This window comes from Dama dama, chromosome 22 (assembly GCF_033118175.1).
Source record: "Dama dama isolate Ldn47 chromosome 22, ASM3311817v1, whole genome shotgun sequence".
Lineage (NCBI taxonomy): Eukaryota > Metazoa > Chordata > Mammalia > Artiodactyla > Cervidae > Dama > Dama dama.
This window is the reverse complement of record NC_083702.1, coordinates 10,791,811-10,811,027: the sequence shown is the minus strand read 5'-3', so window position 1 is coordinate 10,811,027 and position 19,217 is coordinate 10,791,811. Positions and strand designations below refer to the sequence as shown.

The window sequence follows — 19,217 nt, the reverse complement described above, 5'->3', positions numbered from 1 at the left end:
CTGCCTTTACTGTCCGCTACCGCGCCTGCATGCCGGAGACCAGAGGCGCAGATGCCGGAGACCCACGCCTCCAACCGTACGCCGTTCCGCGCCTTCCGTCGGCGGGCTTCCTCTCGCCGCGACAACTTCCGGAGCGCTGGCTGCCGGGGCTTGTAGTCCGAAGTCCCCCGCCTGCCCTGGAGGACGACCGCTCCAGGAGCGGAACTACACCTCCCAGAATGCCCCGCGCCGCCGGGCGCAGAGCGTCGGGCCTGCGCGCGCAGGGGAGATGTCGGCCCCTGTGTTCCCGAGCCCGCGGCGGCGGCCCTACACCTGAGGAGACTACGGGCGGCCTTACACCGGCCGGGGGTCCCAGTCCTTGTCGTGGGGCCGGGTGCCCAGGGACTCAGTGCTGCACAAATCCGAGGGCGCCAGGCTGTCCCGCGCCAGAGCAGCCTGTGAGGACCACCCCTACCTCCTCCCCAGCCTGCACCGCACACCCGGCGCCCCTAGAGGGCTGCGTCCTGGCGCGCACTTATGAAGAGTGACCCCGCGACCTCCGCAGCCCCCCTGAGGGCGCTCGCGGGCGCCCTGCGGAGCAGCGAGCCCGTGCGTGCCGCCCCGGCCCCGTCGGCGGCCGCGCTTCTGCTGGAGGAGGCGGCCGACCTGCTGGTGGTGCACCTGGACTTCGGCGCGGCGCTGCGCACCTGCGAACGCGCCTGGCAGGGCCTGGCGGAGGAGCCGGCGGGCGCGTACGTCCGGGGCTTAGTTCGCCTCCGAGGACAGTGGGAGGCCTCCAGACCCCAGCACTCCTGCAGTCTGGTTGCTCGTGCGACCCTTATTCCTTGTTTTCCTCGCGGTGGTTCTCCGCGAGGCAGGGACTCACCTTGGGCTGGTTCTCCGAGGAGGAAACGGCCGAGACGTGAACGGGGTTTAGTGGGACCCCACAATCAATTCTTTCTCCCTGTACCAGGGTAGAATGGTCTAATGAGAAGATAGAATTGATTTGTTAAATTACTGCAGTAAGCTGGTGGCGGAAGTCCTCTCCTTCCACCCCTCCCCGAAGTAGTCCCCCTCACTCCTCGGGTTGGGGTTTAGAGCAGGAGTCGTGTTCTGGTCCTCTTGTAGGATTGGATCAAAGAATTGAAATCTTGGTCCGGCATTGCTCGTTGGATTAGGTCACACTAGGGAGGGCGTGGATAGACTGGTCAAAGCTGGCCCCAGAGGAGGATGAACTGGGGACCCTTTGCTGAGTGTTTGGGGGTCGGTGAAGACTCGGTGCTGTAAAGGCTGAGGGTGTGATTCTGCTGCTGCGCTTGGGCGGAGACTGCTTCTGCCCTTTCTTCACTAAGCAAACTCTTAGGGCTGGTCCTCTTTCCACCCACATCTGTGCTGCAGCTGTTCTTTTCCCCTTGGGAGTAAATGAACGCTTCCTGTTGGTTAACCCTGACTTTACCTGGATACAGAGACGTGTGCTGGTCAGCAGCTGATTGGCCTTTAGATTTATAGAAACTTACAGCTCCTGGGCAAAGGGCAGTTTTCTCATGCTGGGCCTCATGAGATGGGTCATAATTGTGAGGCCCACTTGAATACTGGGGGTGGGAGGTGAGAGGTAATAGCTACTGACTTGGTTGCTGGTGAAGAACAGTCCCAGGCTGAAGGTGGGAATGGCAGTGCAGGAGAACCACTTCTGAACTCAAATTGGCTTTTTCATTGACAGCTCCTTGGAGGTGAAATGCTCTCTGTGTATTGTGGGCATCCAGGCCCTGGCAGAAATGGATCGGTGGCGGGAAGTCCTGTCCTGGGTTCTTCAGTATTACCAGGCTCCTGAGAAGCTTCCCCCCAAAGTCCTGGAATTGTGGTAGGTCCTTAGGTCCTTACTGCTTCCCCATTGAGTCAGCACAGGAGCAAGAGGGTTTTCCCCTGGGTCAGGAAGATCCCCTGGAGAAGGGATAGGCTACCCACTCCAGTATTCTTGGGCTCCCCTGATGGTTCAGACAGTAAAGAATCTGCCTGCAGTGCCCGAGACCTGGGTTTGATCTCTGGGTTGGGAAGATCCCCTGGAGGAAGGCATGGCAACCCATGCCAGTGTTCTTGCCTGGAGAATCCCTATGGACAGAGGATCCTGGCTGCCTACAGTCCATGGGGTCACACAGAGTCCAACATGGCTGAGCGACTAAGCACAGCACACCCCTTCAGTTCTCATATCTCCTCTTTTTCCTTCCATACCATTTCCCTTTAAATCTAATTCTTTCCCTGTCCCCCACCCCCCCCTCCCCCCAGTGCCCTCCAGACTCAAAACATATGTAATAAAAGATGAGGAAGAAGGAATTTAAGAGTGGGGTAGGGAAAACAGGAAGGGATGGGTGACATGAAGTGGGGTGACAGAAGTGGGGTGTGTCAGAGCTGGGGTGTGTCAGAGCCGAGAGATCTCCTTGCTGCTCCTAAGAACTCCTGATTCTTATTGTGTCAGGGTCCCGTAGGGAAGGACTTGAGGGCACAAAGGAGGGGCTGGGTAAGAGGAGTGTAGTGATTATGAGAAATTAACAAACCATGAAGCATTGACCACTCTTCTTCTGGAATTGGATTATTTGGGGATTGCAGTGTTCTTTTATACAGCAAAATGCAAGAGCCTGGAGCCGTGGTGGATGGCGTTCGTGCTTGGCTTCAAGACCCTGACAACCAGGGCCTTCCAGAGTATAGATCCTTGGCAGAACTTCACCTGCAGCGGGTGCTACTTCCTCTGGGCCTCCTGTCAGAGGCTGAAGAGCTGGTGTTGGGCTCTGCAGCCTTCAGTGAGAAACATCGGCTGGACGTGCTTCAGGCGATTAGTGCAGCAAGGCAGCAGCAGACACATGGGCACTCTGGCTCTGAGGAGACGCGGACACTAAACCAGGAAGGTGGGACATCATCCTTCTGAGGCCTTCTGTGCAGAAGCTGAGGGCTTCCTCCTGGACGTGGGGTCTATCATGACCTTCCTGGGTCTTGGGAACAATGCTTTGTATGAATAAGTTCCAGATTGCAGGATAAGAAACCTGTTGAGGTGCTTCGAAAGCCCAGCCCTTCTGCAGTTGGCTTTGGGAGGCAGGTGGTGCAGATCTCAGAACCTTACTTTTGTCTCCTGAAAGTCATCTCCGTGGGCTCCTGTCGGTAGATCTGCCTCCACTGTGCTGGCCTGGCCGGGATGTTGCTTCCCTGTCTCCTGAAGCAGTGCCTTTCAGCTGTGGAGGGTTGTGTAGGGAAGTTCTTCCTGATGCTGAGTTGAACTTTTCCTCCTAGTAGTTTTTAACCCCCTGACCTTTGTTTTCTCTGTTCGTGACACATAGAATAGGCCTACATGGAGGACCTTCAGCCCTTAGGAGACTAATCCTATCTCTGAGGTGGTTTCTTCGTGTGCTTAAGAGCAGGGACCTGCTGAAGCAGGGTCACTTCTTTGCAGCAGGTTGTAGGCTTCAGGGACTCCATGTAACTCCAAAAACCCTCTGCCTGTCCAGAGCCCGGAGAGGAGGTGCTCGGATGGCGAGTCCAGGGTGTCTTCAGGGCTTGGAGGTGGTGTTCATGTTTGTGCTCAGTCCAAGATGGGATTCTTCACTGTGCCTGTGAGGTGCCCTTTGTTTTCTGCCTTTACTGATGATCAAGAATTATTGCTGTGTAACTGTGCATATGTCTTAGGCCAGAATATAAAGAATGCTGTGAAGCTGTTAAAGAAACACCAGAGGTACCAGGTTCCCCAACTAAGTTGACATTTCTGTTGAAGTCCTCTCCTACAGAGTTGGTGTGGTGATGCCAGAGTCCTCTTCTACAGAGCTGGTGTCTGGTGACACCAGAGCCCTCTCCCATAGAGTTGGTGTCTGATGATGCTAGAGTCCTCTCCTGTGGAACTGGTGTCTGGTAACATCAGAGCCCTCTCCTGTGAAGGTGGTGTCTGGTGACGTCAGAGCCCTCTCCTGTGGAACTGGTGTCTGGTGACGTCAGAGCCCTCTCCTGTGGAGGTGGTGTCTGGTGACGTCAGAGCCCTCTCCTGTGGAGGTGGTGTCTGGTGACGTCAGAGCCCTCTCCTGTGGAGGTGGTGTCTGGTGACATCAGAGCCCTCTCCTGTGGAGGTGGTGTCTGGTGACATCAGAGCCCTCTCCTGTGGAGGTGGTGTCTGGTGACGTCACAGTCCTCTTGGAGCCGGTGTTCTGATATAATCAGTGCTGAAGGAGCTCCCTTAGAACCATTTTGTGGACTGCATGAGGATACCAGTCTTGGCTTGACTTTTATGATTAGACTCAAAGCTCAGAATCGAGAAGCTGCTTCTTTACTGAAGTTCTACTCTGTCTCCCCGCCAGACTTCTCCTCCCACAAGTTCCTGTCACTACTGACATTGCTGCGCCAGCTTTGGGACTCTGCAGTCAGCCACTTCTTTTCTCTGCCCTTGAGTAAGAGCCTGCTGGCTGCCTTGCTTCTCTGCCTCCTGGTGCTGAGGTTTGATCCAGGTGAGTGAAGATGCCTGCCTCCCCTCCGACCCTCCCGGCACAGGGTGGTTGACCAGGGCTGGGCCTGGAAGCCCTCCTGGGGGTTTTCCCTGGTCTCATCTGCAAGGAGGAGTTGGTGGACCTGAGCTGGAGCCAGCCCAGCTCACCTTAAAGGAGAGACCAGTCCTGGAGAAAGTCCACTCTGCCTTGTCGACTCTGGACATCCAGGGGTGAACTCTGAGTAGAGCCTCAGGGTTTATTTGTTTTGTTTTTGGCAGTGCTGGGTCTTTGTTGCTGCACGCAGGCTTTCTCCAGTTGTGGCAAGCAGGGGCTGTTCAGTAGTGGTGGTGCATCGGCTTAGTGGTTGCCATGCCCAGGTTCTGAAGCACTGGGGCTTCAGTAGGTGCGGTGTATGGGCTTAGCTGCCCTGCAGCCATGTGGGATCTTCCCAGACCAGGGATCAAAACACTAGCAGGCAGATTCTCAACCACTGGACCACCAGGATGTCCCCTCAGAATTGAAAAAAGGAAACTTCATCAAAGTGTGTAAAAAAGTTATGTTAAATTAAAACATAGTATATTGTAGAAATACAATTACAATAGGAAAAATATATAATATTTTAGAAAATATGGAAAATAGAGAAAAGTATAAAGGAGAAAACAAATCACCCTTCAGTCAGCTACTGTAATCATTAGTCTTTCTCTGGATGTAGATGCAGTTTTGCTTGTCAAGTTTTTTTTTTTTCCCTTCTAGTTTTATTGAGATATAATCGACGTTCAGTACTGTACAAGTTTAATGTATAGAGCATAGTGATTTGACTTACATACATCATGAAATGATTCCCACAGTATGTGCAGTGAACATTTAGCCTCTCATGTAGATAAAAAATTTTAAAAATAGAAAAAAAATTTTTTTCCTTGTAATGAGAAACTCTTAAGACTTTCTTAACTTTTGATTGTAACGTACAGTAGTGTTAATTATATTCATCGTGTTGTACATTACATTCCTAATACTTATTTATCTTATAACTAAAAGGACTTTTTGACAGCCTTCTTCCAGTTCCTCATCCCCCTATAAATATTCTTTAAAACATGGCTTTAGGGAATTCCCAGGCGATCTAGTTGTTAGGACCCCATGCTTTCACTGCTGAAGGCCTGGGTTCGATTCCTGATCAAAGAAATAAGATTCTGTGAGCCATGAATTGTGGCCCTCCCCCAACCAAAACAAATGGCTTCAAAACCTTACACGACTAAATAATGTTTTCAGTAACTTCCATAATTGATTTTATAGTGCCCTGTTGAACATTTCGGTGATTCCTTTTTATTTGTTTATTTGTGTTAATTAATTTTTATTGTAGCGTAGTTGCTTTAAAATGTGGTGTTAGCTTCTAATGTACAGCAAAATGAATCAGCTGTGTGTACATATGTATACCCCTTCCCTTCTGGACTTCCTTCCCGTTCAGGTCACTGCAGAGCACTGAGTCGAGTTCCCTGTGCTATACAGTATGTTCTCATCAGTTTCGACTTTGTACATAGCATTAATAGTATATATATGTCAATCTTATTCTCCCAATTTCCTCCCGCCTTCCACTGTGGTATCCATACATTTGTTTCCTACGTCTGTGTCTCTATTTCTGCTTTGCAAATAAGGTCATCTATACCATTTTTCTGGATTCCACAATATATGTATTAATATACGATACTTTTTTTTCTTTTTCTGACTTACTTCACTCTATGACACCCTCTCAGTTCATCCATGTCTCTACAAATTTCGTTTGTCCCTTTTTCAGTTCAGTTCAGTTGCTCAGTCATCTCCGACTCTTCGACCCCATGAACCGCAGCACACCAGGCCTCCCTGTCCATCACCAACTCCCGGAGTCTACCCAAACCCCCATCCATCGAGTCAGTGATGCCATCCAACCTTCTCATCCTCTGTCGTCCCCTTCTCCTCCTGCCTTCAATCTTTCCCAGCATCAGGGTCTTTTCAAGTGAGTCAGCTCTTTGCATCAGATGGCCAAAGTATTGGAGTTTCAGCTTCAACATCAGTCCTTCCAATGAACACCCAGGACTGATCTCCTTTAAGATGGACTGGTTGGATCTCATTGCAGTCCAAGGAACTCTCAAGAGTCTTCTCTAACACCACAGTTCAAAAGCATCAATTCTTCGGCTCTCAGCTTTCTTTATAGTCCAACTCTCAAATCCATACATGACCACTGGAAAAACCATAGCCTTGACTAGACAGACCTTTGTTGACAAAGTAATGTCTCTGCTTTTTATTTTATTTATTTTTATTTTTTTTTATGTCTCTGCTTTTTAATATGCTGTCTAGGTTGGTCATAACTTTCCTTCCAAGGAGTAAGCATCTTTTAATTTCATGGCTGCAGTCACCATCTGCAGTGATTTTGGAGCCCAGAAAGATAAAGTCAGCCATTGTTTCCATTGTTTCCCCATCTATTTGCCATGAAGTGATGGGACCGGGTGCCATGATCTTAGTTTTCTGAATGCTGAGCTTTAAGCCAACTTTTTCACTCTCCTCTTTCACTTTTATCAAGAGACTCTTTAGTTCTTCTTCGCTTTCTGCCATAAGGGTGGTGTCATCTGCATATCTGAGGTTATTGATATTTCTCCTGGCAGTCTTGATTCCAGCTTGTGCTTCCTCCAGCCCAGCATTTCTCATGATGTACTCTGCGTATAAGTAAATAAGCAGGGTGACAATATACAGCCTTGACGTACTCCTTTTCCTATTTGGAACCAGTCTGTTGGTCCATGTCCAGTTCTAACTGTCCCTTTTTATGACTGAGTAATACCCCACTGTGTATGTGTACTGCATCTCTGTCCATTCCTCTCTTAAAGCATGTTTAAGTTGCTTCCATGTCCTGGCTGTTGTAAATAGTGCTGCTGTGAACACTGGGGTGCACGTATATTTTGAATTATGTTTATTTCTGGATCCACGCCCAGTAGTGGGATTGCTAGGTCATATGGTAGCTGTATTTAGTTTTTAAGGAGCCTTGATACTGTTCTCTATAGTGGCTGTACCAATTTACATTCCCATCAACAGTGTGGGAGGGTTCCCTTTTCTCCACACCCTCTCCAGCATTTATTGCTTGTGGACTTGTTGATGGTGGCCATTCTGACCAGTGTGAAGTGATACCTCCGAACATTTTGATGATTTCTTGCTGTTTTCTACTGGGCTCTTTCCCAAGAGTGAATTACTCAGACTTTGTGAGCACTGGGCCAGAGGTTAGGAGCTCACTCGTGAACTTTTCTGTGTGTTACTTTGTGTGAGTTATAACCTAATCTCTTCTCATGAATTTAGACTTAGGGTTATATAACTTTCAAAACTGAAAGGAAAACTGGAAACCCTTATTTCAGTCCCTTCATTTTCATTTTCTTTTTCGGTTGGGAAACCTAAGAACCAGAGAGAAGTGACTGCTCCACGGTCACACAGACATTCTGACTGCTGCTCCTCATTTAACCCCAGAAGCTGTGTCCACACGTCCCTTTTTCTTGTCCAGGAGCTGTTTCTGCACAGCTCAGCTTGTTGTTTGACCCCATGGCTGATACCAAGCAGGAGATCCCTCTGAACAGCTCTGTTTGCTTGAGGAGAGAGTCGCTGGTTAGCCCTCAGGAAAGCTGAGGAGTTTGTGTTCAGTCCTGTCCACCCTTTGACCTTTTACTTTATTCCAGAGACTTAGTAAAAATTAGAAAGATTTTTGTGGTCCTTAGGAGACTTTCAGTCTCAGAACCCTGGTCTTCTGAGTGGGGATAGCAAGGGGCTGTTCCAGGAGCGCTCAGGACAGCCTGTGTAGGTTGGTGAGAGCCCAGGGCTAGGCTGCAATTAGAACCCGGCCAGGAGGACTTGAAGAGGGTGGACTGGAATAGCTTTCTTAAAAGTAACATATTTCTTTTTAAGAAGGAAAAAAGTCAATTAAAAAATCAGTAATTCAAATAAGGGAAAACAAACCAAAGCAGCCAGCTCAGCTCTCGTTCAAAAGAGGCTGATTTTAATTTTATTGTTAATACAATTAACTTATGATAAAAAGAGGTAGTATTGTGGCTTGGCTTCAAACTTAAAAGGTACAAAAAGGAATGTAGTGAAAAGTCTCTTCCCAAATTCATCTCCACAGAGGCAGCCACCATTACCAATTTTTTAATATTAAAAAGTTAGATTAAAACATAAAAAAACAATAAATTTGGGTCTTTTTCTCAGCAAACTTAAGTTTTCTCTCATCCACGTAAAGAAAATACAACCCAGAGATTATATTCTGGAGAAAGAGAAATTCTCTCCTGTTGGGAGGGGAGGAGGGGCACTGGCCTGGTCATTCCCCGGGTGGGAGAGTTCTGGGGGAGGCGTGGCTGAGTGGGCATGGGAGAGGTAGGGTGGGCACTGACTGGCCTCTCCCCGCAGCGTCTCCCCGCTCCCTGCCCTTCCTCTACAAGCTGACTCAGATCTTCCAGCGGATCCGCGAGGCCGTGTCTCCTCCTCTCTGCCGGCTTCCCATCCAGCACTGAGTGGTCTTCGCTGCTCACCTCAAGCCCCTGCGCCCCAGGACTGCCAGAGAAGCAGAGTCACCCGTCCTGGGCAGCCTGTTTCCTGCAGCTGGTTGGGCCCTGCCAGTGCAGCCAGCCTAATTCCAGGGGAGGCTGGCTGGGGCACTGTCAGGCTCCTCAATGCCTTCCCCTTTGCACCCAGCTCTGGCAGGCCTGGCAGGTGTTGTGGAAACAAGCCGCACAGCCCTGCAGAGGAGGGGTTGCGGGAGGGGAGTGCTTCCTCCTTGACATTCCTTGACACTGTCCGTCTTAGTGCAGACGCAGGGGTTGATCTTTTAGGCCAGGGATTCGTGCAGTTGGAAATTCAGAGCAAGGTCCTGGCTGGGAGACCTTGGCCTTTCACTTGCATGGAACACTTAGCTCTGAAGGTGGCCCGCGGGACAGGCTCCATAGTCTGGTCTGGTTTATCACTCCCCCCTCCCCACCCAGCCCCGAGCTGTGCTGTGGGCTGCTCTCTGCTCACACCTAGCGTGGCTTCCTGAGCTTCAGGTCCTCTTCCGACTGGATAAGGGGATCTGGCAGCTGCCTCCTGGACTAAGCTCAGTGTTCCAGCTGTCAGTGGCCAAGCGGAGCTGGGTGAGGAGGTGTCTCTGCCCTCTCCCTCCTGTTGCCCCTTCCCTCCTGCTGCCCTCCCATCCCCTCAAGGTGATGGTTTGTGCTGCCTTGCTGGTTCTTTCGCTAGTTTCTGCTGCATCCTTGGTACACATTGTTGCTGGCTCCCCCCTTTCTGTGTCCTGTTCTAGTTATGTTCTGCTGTTCGTATAATGCACAAGTGTTTCTGCTCCTGTGTCCTTGGAAAGTAGGTCAGCCTCAAAAGCTGATGCACTGAAAATGGAGCGGATAATCAGGGGAGCTGGAAGGATGTGAGGAGGGGGTTGGGCAGAGGGGAGGCTTGGGAGGCAGTGAACGATGTTCCTTGTCTAGGGGTGGGAGACACTAGGGCCCTGGCGGTTGTGCAGCTGAGATGTTTCAGCGCTTTCTGTCAGTGGCCACAAGAACCCTCCCTGTCTCTGTGTGCCGACATGGAGGCCGTTGCTGTGGGGCTGGGGGTGGAGGCGCCTAGCAGGCCAGGAAAACCAGTGGCTTATCAGCTTTGCATTAAGACCCTCAGGAGCTCCAGGTCAACGGCATCTCTTTCATAAAATGATTGAGTGAGTAGACTTCAGGCCCTGGGAGGTTAAGTCCTAGGGTGCTGTAAAACATGCTGAGAGAAAGGGAGCTGATCAGGCTTCGGGATTTCTCCTTTACAGTGATTTTTTTTTTTTTTTACAGTGATTTTTAAAACCTGGTCCTGTTCATGCCCCAGATAGTGGTTTCCCCTGGCCTGAGGGTAAAACCCCGGTTCTTACGGAGTTTAGGGACCTTGGGCACTGGTTTTGGCCGACACCCCCACCTCACGTGGGGCCTGATCCAGCCGCTGGCAGTTAGGGTTCTCTGAGCACTGCACCTCTCACACCTCTTAGCTTCTGCACCTGCTGATCCTCTGGAGGCCCAGCTCCCCTCTCTCTGGTGGGTCACCTCTGGGAATCCTCTCCCGGCCCCTGTTTCATATACTTTCTGCAGTGGTGGCCCCATGCCTTGTGGCTGTGGGATTCTGGGGCCTCTTTGAAGCTGGGGAGTGTGACTGCAATGTTGAAGTGGGGGGAGGGGCCTGCCCTCCCACTCAATGGTGTGTGGCTGTTGGGAAGTGACTTAACCTCATCTGTAAGGTGATTCTCCTCTCACAGGGACTTTTGTGTGAGTTGGGTGAGTAAATGAGCCTCCAGGACAGTGTTAGCAGGTTCCTGCTCCAGGTGGAATGGAGCACCATGAGGGATGACTGTGTTGTCACTGCCCAACTGAGGGCCGGGGATTAGAAGGTGTTTAGAGGCATGCCAGAGAATGAGTGGATGTAACTGACGTGACAGGCAGCCTCTGCTTTGGTGTGGGGGAGGGGGGTTGTGTTGTGGAAACCCTGACTTCTGTCGCCCCGAAGCCTGTGTGACCCTGCTCCAGGCCTCGGGCATCTTGGCTTCCTGTTCGCCTGGTGCTCTGCAGTCTTGTCTGGCACCCAGCCCCAGCTGCCCTCCTCGTCCAGCAAGGAGCTGGACCTGCTGCTCGAGTGGCTGGGCCTCACCTGGGGATGCAGCTGCGGCTCCGGCCGGCCTCAGCGCGGAGCCTGATGACATCTGAAGCGAAGGGCGGGCCACCTGGTCACTCCAGCACTGGTGCTGACCAGGGAGGTCCCCACGAGCTTCAGCTGCCTTTCAACCCTTGAAGTGTGGCTGGTCCAAATCAAGATGTTGTGTAAATATAAAATATAACACTGACTGCAAACAGAGCTAAAAAGAGTGGAGACTCAGTAATTTTTATATTGATCGCGTATTACAAATCAAGATGTTGTGTAAATACAAAATAGACACTGATTGCAAACACATAGAGTTAAAAAGAGTGGAGACTCAGTAATTTTTATATTGATGGCATATTGAAATGATAACCTGCATATATTGGACTAAATAAAATCTTGTTACTACGTGTTTTTTCCACTTTTTTGTGGGGCTCCCAGAATGTTTCAGCTTGGACAGAGAGCTCACATTGTGTTTCTGTGGGCCTGCGCTTGAAGCACCCAGTACACAACAGGTCCAGAGAAGTGGCCGTGAATGGGGCCTGCCGACCTGTGATCTGGAAAGACCCCAACCCCAGCCCGTTGCAACCCCTTTGTGTGTTAAGGAAATGGAGACCCCAGGGTGAAGTGACCCCCCAGGCTGCAGCTTGCATGAGACAGGAGTCCCCTCCACAATCCACATCCCTCACTGCTCACGGTGCCCCTCATGTACCCAAAAACCAGCCGCTGGAGCTTACTGTCCTTGCATGTGCCACCTCGGCCCCAGCGAGTGGGTTGCTTCCACTGATGTGAGATATGACTGGATTCTCGGGGCTGAGGGGCAGCTGGGGAGATGGTGAGGTAAGGAGGGGCTAGGCTAGATGGGCTATCACGGGTGGGGTGGGCAGTGGAGGGGAGGACAGGGTGCTGCCTCTAGAGAGGGGCTTGAGGGCATTTCATGGCTTTGTGCAGGTGACACCGTGGATGTGTTTTCTCACGTGTGTTCATGCTCTTAAAAACGATGTTTTATGTGTCTAGTACAAAATTGAGAAGGCACAGCAGGTGTTTGTGAAAGAGTGTCTTTCCCTCCTGCTCCGCACCTCTTGCCCCCTGCCCACCGCCATTGCCACCCAGATCTTTCCACGTAAACTCTGATGCTAAGCTCCTCTTTCTCCCCACGGATGATGGCGCGCTGCACACGTGCGCCATGCTTTTAAACCCAGTCTTGGGTGTTCATCCGCGTCCGCTCTTGCAGGGCTGCCTCACTCTGTCCAGCTGCCCCGCGCTCCCTTCTGGGACCGGCTCGCAGTGTAAGCCCCACACCTTTCCCTGTAAAGCTGTGGAGCCGCTCCACCCTCTTCTGAGCCCAAGTCTGAGATGAACAGATGGGCGTCACACCTCTGCTGCCACTTCCTGGCAAACTCAGCCCTCTGCCCAGCCTGCCTGGTACCTTCCCAGCCACAGGGAAGCTGAGAGCCAGCCTTTCGTGCTCCCGGACGCTCCACTTCTAAGTCTGGGGTGGCACTGCCTCTGCCAACTGCTAAGCCAGCTGTGGGAAACGGGAGAGTGAGAGGCGTGATATGAGCTGCAGAAAGGGCATCTGTCCACCCCTCCCCCTTCTTTGCTGGAGCGGCCCTGGGCTGGTGGGCCACTGTCTCTGCGCCTGGGGGGGTTGCGGGTTGTCATTCTCTCATGTGCTCTGCTTAGGCACACTCCCCTAGGCTTCCCTCACCACCTGCCAGCCCAGTGCTTTGGAACTTGACATAGCAATTGTTAACGAGAAGAATGCTTCTCTGCCTCTGGAAATCTTGGTTCTTGGATGACAAGGAGCTAAATTAAGAGCAACGGACACGGTACTTGCTTTGGGAGCACATATGCCAGAATTGGAACGATACAGAGAAGATTAGCATGGCCTCTGTGCAAGGATGACATGAATTCGTGAAGCATTCCATATTTTTTAAAATAGATAGTAAGGGCCTACTGTACAGTACAGGGAAATCTACTCAGTACTCTGTAATGGCCTATATAGGAAAGAATCTTAAAAACTGGCTGTATTTATAACTGATTCACTTTGTTGTATACCTGAAACTAACACAACATGGTAAATCAACTACTCAAAAAAAGCCGTGAACACAGGGCCCTGCTGAAACCTCTATGTGCCCCATTCCTCCGGGGTTAAAGTGGGATCCAAGTATTTTTGGCCAGCCTCCAGGCCTCTTGATAAAAACAGATTTAAAAAAAATTTTTTTAAAGCAATGAATATATATTTTAGAAATTTAAAAATTTGTATAAAAGCAAATTTGGGACTTGTGATCCCATGCCTCTGAGATAACCACTGTAATGTTGGTGGGTTTTCTTTCCGTTTTATCTTTCAAACATCCAGCCCTCTTGGTAACCCCAGTACTTGAGAACCTGTGAAAAAACAGCTGCAGACAGGGTTTGTTCAGGAGAGTATTAGCTGGCTGAGCTGCAGGCTGGCAGAAGGGACTTGCAGCCAGTGGGCGGGTGGGTAGGCTGGCAGAAGGGCTGAGGTAGAAAAGGGGTGGAGGCCACTAGAGCCGCTGTCCCTCCCCAGGTGACCTGGCAGGCTGGGTTTTATGACCCACTTCTAATTTTAATACTGACCCCAGCTCTCATTTCACACTGTTGCCCAGCTCCTCTTTTTCAAGCACCCTGAAACTTTTCACATACCCTTGTCACCTTTTCTACCATCTGAGATGGGGACTGACAAGCATCAGTTAATATTTGGAGCCTTGGTTGAAAAACCAAAGAATTTTTGCAGAAATCCTTTAGAGAAAAGGATTTCTTTTCTTTTCTTTTCGAGAGAAGTCACGTTAACAGTAGCATCAACATTGATTGATGGCAGAAAAGCTAAGCAATCTCTCCCTATAAAGAGATGCTGGCTCTGCTGCTGAATTGCTCTGTAACTTTGCAAAAGTCGTTTAATCTTTAGGTCTCTCTTTTTTTTTTTAAATGCCAAAAACATTTTGTTTTGGGGTATAGCTGATTAACAATGTTGTGAAACTTTAAGGTGAAGAGTGAACAGATTCAGCCATACATATATATGTATCTGTTCTCCCCCAAACCCCCTCCCATCCAGGCTGGCATGTAACATTGAGCAGAGTTCCATGTGCTATACAGTAAGCCTTTGTTGGTTATCCATCTTAAATACAGCAGTGTGTAGATGACCTCCCCAAAATTCCAAACTGTCCCCTCCCCCTCAGCAAACATAAGTTTGTTTTCTAAGTCTCTTCCTGTTTTGTAAGTAAGTTTATTTGCGTCATTGCTTCTTAGGTTCCACATATAAGGGGTATAGGTCTCTATTTTCTTACCTTAAAGATGGGGATAACATTTTTCTGCCTTATTTTTTTTATGATACTTTTGTGTCAGGTGAGCAAAAGTCTACTAAAAAGACTGGAAGGTGTTAAGTGATACAGGGAATGGAGTATATAAAATGCTACAAAATATTTATCATTGTAAAAATAGGATGGTTAAGTCTTTTTGATAAAATCCATTTAAAATATTTGAAATAGGTGCGTGAAATAGGTTAAATAGACACGAACTTTGCATATAGGCACATTTAGTTGGATTAAGTAAGATTAATGGTCCCTGAGGGACCTGTGTCTTGTTACATAGGCAAATTCAAGTTAACACTTTCTCAGGGCGGTTTAATCAGGACTAGGTCAAGAAATGACATGCTGTTTGCCTCACCTTTTTCTTCGGGCTTGTGGAAGGCGGGGCTGGAGAGTGGGGAGGTGATGGGGTTTGTGTGAGAGTATTTGGTAAAGACAAAGACAGGGTTTTGTGGCCTGAGAGGGAGTTACTGTCTCAGACAGGGAAGCAGGTGTGGGTGGACACTCAGATTTTAATGATGGATCTGTGAGGTGGTACTGCTGGGGTCAAGACTCCAAGGTCCACTTGACCAGAGTTTAAAACAGCTTGGTCCTGGGGTGGCTGTCCTGCCACACGGGGTGACCAGACTTGTATTTTCAGGGTTGTGAACTGGCCACATTACTTACTATATTTGTAAGACATGAAATGTGTTCATTCAAACAACCTTACTAAAAAAAAAAAATGCGTAAAAGAAACCATCTCTCCCTTCTCTTCCATACACGTGCGTATTGTCATAAACATGTATCTAGTACTTTCTATGTTATTAATATTATCTATTCAGTTTTCAGCATTACTGCTTCTCTACTATACACATTTGTTTCCTGGGGTTGCTGAAGCAAATGACCAGAAACCGGGGGGCTTCAGACCATAGAAGCTTACTCTCACATAGCTCTGGAGGCTGGAAGTCCACCGTCAAGGCATCTCTCTCCAGAGGCCCCAGGGAGGATCTTCCTGTGTCCTCTAGCCTCTGGGGGTTCCTGGTGGCCCTGGGCTTGTGGCCGAATGTCCCCCACCCCTGCCTTACCGCATTCTCTGTGTTTCTGTCTTATCCTTTTCTGTCTCACTTAATGTTGCTGGATTTAGGAAGCACCCTAATCCAGGTGCTCTCATCTTGAGATCTTAATCACACCTGCAAAGACCCTTATTCCAAATGAGGTGACGGTTGAGGTTCCAAGTTCTCCATCTTAGCAGCCATATAATCCTTCCTACTGGTGTGCTGGGCCTTCTGGTTCTTTCCAACTTTTTGCTAGTGTAAACAACAGCTCTGAGCAGACTGTATGTGCAAAGGCCATGAAACAACATGGTTATTTTTCCCAGGATAGTTTTCTAAAGGGGATTTATGATGTCAATGGTGAGAGCTGTTTTCCAGCTCTTTTAACACACCACCAGGGTATGGTCAAGAAAGCCTGGATCTCTGTGATACCCATAGCATTCTGTGAAATTTCTGGAAAAGAGAACCCAGCAGTCCTTCTGAAAGTGAAGAGTCAACTGTACACAGAACACCAAGGCCTGAGGGGAGATACTGACCTGACCGCCGTATCTTCCCTGTGGTGCTGCTCGTTTGGTGCTTTTAATGGGGCTGGCAGGTGGTCACCGGGTCAGTAACGAGCCTCAGGTGTGGGTGAGGGCAGGGCTTCACTGGCCTCTGACCAGCTTGCCCCTGTTTGTGAAGGAGGCGAGTTTTTCTTCCCTGAGCTCAGGGTTCTCTGCATGTCACCTGTCAGTCCTGGACCCCCAGCTCTAAGTTGCCCACTGCCTCCTGTCCCCTCCATCTCATTTTCCTGTGACTGGCAGGTGAGGGCCTAGATGGCTGCCCCCAGCCCCGGCTCCCACCCAGGAAGCTGAGCTTAGCCAGGATCAAAGGCCACACCATGGGAGTGGATGCGTTGAAAGCTCCCACTTCTGACGTCAGCCAGCTGGCAGGCAGGGAACAGGGGAGGAATCAGAACTGTCCGTCAGGAAAACGCTGCTGTCCCCTGCTTAAAACAAGGCCACCCAGACCCTCCTCCTTGGTGTGTTTAGGAGGGGACGCGCCTGGGAGCAGGGCTGCCCGGGCTGTGTGGTTCCACCTTTGTGCAGCAGTCAGACCTCGGAGGGGAACCAGTGCACCTGCGATTCTGTGGCCATCAGCGCCCCCACCCTTTCAGCACCTGCAGGGCTGGGACACAAGCAGGGAGCCCAGCATTCAGATGCAAGTGGTCTTAAGGCAGGCAATCACCCATTACCAGAGTTAAATCCACGTGGCAAGTGCCTAAATCTAGATAATCCTATTATAAAATAGTTTCCTCCTGGAATCTCAAGCTTCCCCTAGCAGTGTGGGTGCCTGGAAGGTACCAGGTCTTCCTCCAGGCTCCTGTCTCCCCTTGGCAAAGTAAACTCCATCTTTTCTTTTTTACCATTTATTTATTCTTGTCTGCATCGGGTCCTAGTTGTCACACGTGAGATCTTTCATTGTGGCACGCAGACTTCTCTCTAGTTGTGGCGTACGGGGTTTAGTTCTAAGCCCCGTGGCATGTGGGATCTTAGTTCCCCAACCATGGATCAAACCGACGTCCTCTGCATTGGAAGGGAGATTCTTAATCACTGAGCAATCAGGGAAGTCCCTACTTCGCTCTTTTTACAAGAATGAAATGCTGGATCCTAGTTGGGTCCAAATCACCTGCTTTTGAGGCTGATATTTTAAAATCTCTACAAGGAGCAGGGAAGTTCCAAACTGTCAAGAGCAATGTTGCTCTTCTCTGTAAACAGCCTGTATCTGACTTGTTTTTCCACCTGCAAAAAGGAGGACTGTATTAGGGTTCTCCAGAGAAATAGAACCCATAGGAGACACACATACACAGAGAGAGAGAAAATAGGAAGCTGGCTTGCATGATCATGGAGCCTAAGACATAGTCTTCAAGTTGGATCCAGGAGAGCTGCTGGTGTGAGCTCTAGATCAAGGCAGGAGAAGTCCAGGGTCTCAACTAAGCAGCCAGGCAGGCAGCTGGTCCCTCTTACTCAGCCCTTTCATTTAATTCAAATCTTCAGCTTATTGGATGAGGCCTACCTCATCCAATGGGGAGGACAATCTGCTTTACCCAGTCTACCGATTCAGATGTTCATCTCATTCAGAAACACCTTCACAAACACACCCAGAATAATGTCTGACTGAATGTCTGGGTGTCCCATGGCTCAGTCAAGTTGACACATAAACTTAACCATCACAGGGACTGAAAACACATCTCCTGCTTTCTTTTTATTTTTTTATTTTTTTACATCTCCTGCTTTCATTCCAAACTTCTACTCAGGGAGAAAGACATAGAATGGAGGTGGGATCCAGGTTGCCCCAGACCAAATAATTGTGAAAGAGGACTTAAAAACCAAAAAGAATTTTATGTTTTTTACTTTTAAGACTCAGGCTACTATGTTAGTCTTCGAAGATGCCACACACTAGGTGGCTTAAACAACAGAAATTAATTATCTCACAGTTCTGAAGACTGGAAGTCCAAACTCATAGTCCATTTCTGGTGAGGCCTCTGCTCCTGGCTTACCAATGGCCACCTTCTTGGACGGCCTCCCTCTGTGCATACACTCCTGGTGTCTCTTCCTCTTACAAGGACATAAATCCTACTGGATCAGGGCACCAGTCTTATGATTTCATTTAACCTTAATTACCTCCCTAAAGGCCCCAAGGACCCATCTCCAAATAGAATCACATTGAGAGTTAAGGCTTCAACAAATCAATTGTGAGGGAGAGGGGATACAGTTCAGTGTATGCCAGCTACCCTTCTTTTTATCTCCCTGGAACCAAAAGATGCCATGTTCAGCATTTACAGCGTAGACATGGCTCCTGCCAACCCTTAACCTCATAAAGGTGAAAGATGATAAGGGTCAAGGAATCATCATGATGAAGGCTGCTGAATGCCATCATAATCACCAGTATTTTCATTATCATTTTTACCCCCAGGACATTAAGAACCTGTTCAGAACATATTTGGTAATTTCAAAGAGAACTCAAAAAATCAATTTACTCAGCAATGTTTATTGTGCATCTTTGATGCACTTGACTAGCTACTTTTGAGAGAGAGAGAGAGAGAGCACCAAGATGAATAACACCCAAGCATTCCATCCAGTTTTGTAGAAATAAACACATGCACATATGCATATACCAAGAATCCAAAGTAGGGACCTTCCCTGGTGGTCCAGTGGCTAAAACACTATGCTATCAATGCAAGGGGGCCTAGGTTTAATCCCTAGTCAAGGAACTAGATCCCACATGCTGTAATGAAGATCCAAATAAATAAATATTAAAAAGAAAAAAAGATTCCAAAGAGAAGAGTAGTAAATGTCATGGAAGTGATAAAGTGATCAGTGTATGCTATGGGAGTTTCAAAGAGAAATAAATACATAGTTAATGATAGTTATCATCCTTTATTGAGCACATACCATGTGCTTGGCAGTTAGTTTAATTATGATTCTCAATTTTTAAGATCTTTATAGACAATTCAATTCATAATTTATTAAGCACTGCATGTGTCAGTGTGTAAAGCATTGTGTCTGAGATGCTCTAAAATACAAAGATGATTAAGACATGTGCCCCAGAGGACTTCCCTGGTGGTCCAGTGGCTAACACTCCGAGCTCCCAATGCTCAGGGCCCAGGTTTGATCCCTGGTCAGGGAACTGGATCCACATGTCACAACTAAGACCCGGTCCAGCCAAATAAATATTCAATAAGACACATGTCCCATCCTCTGTCCTCTAGAAACTTACAGTAC

The 19,217-nt window shown here is 48.9% G+C and overlaps 1 protein-coding gene and 1 non-coding gene across 3 annotated transcripts; both read left to right on the top strand.

The window, feature by feature from the left end:
- The first annotated feature begins 258 nt into the window (after window positions 1-258).
- Window positions 259-11,498, top strand: PEX26 (peroxisomal biogenesis factor 26). Of its 2 annotated transcripts, none has more exons than XM_061124603.1 (5): window positions 259-731; window positions 1,700-1,840; window positions 2,599-2,879; window positions 4,311-4,457; window positions 8,844-11,498. In XM_061124603.1, exons 1-5 carry the CDS (start codon window positions 517-519, stop codon window positions 8,945-8,947), a joined length of 888 nt encoding a protein of 295 aa, XP_060980586.1. In that variant the 5' UTR covers window positions 259-516; the 3' UTR covers window positions 8,948-11,498. The 2 variants fall into 2 exon arrangements, with proteins under 2 accessions (XP_060980586.1, XP_060980585.1); XM_061124602.1 differs by having other exon boundaries at window positions 261-731; window positions 2,584-2,879.
- A 1,424-nt stretch (window positions 11,499-12,922) lies between these two features.
- On the top strand, window positions 12,923-13,027 carry LOC133044150 (U6 spliceosomal RNA). The gene has a single exon (XR_009689892.1). It is a non-coding gene; the product is annotated as a U6 spliceosomal RNA (small nuclear RNA).
- The last annotated feature ends 6,190 nt before the right edge of the window (window positions 13,028-19,217 follow it).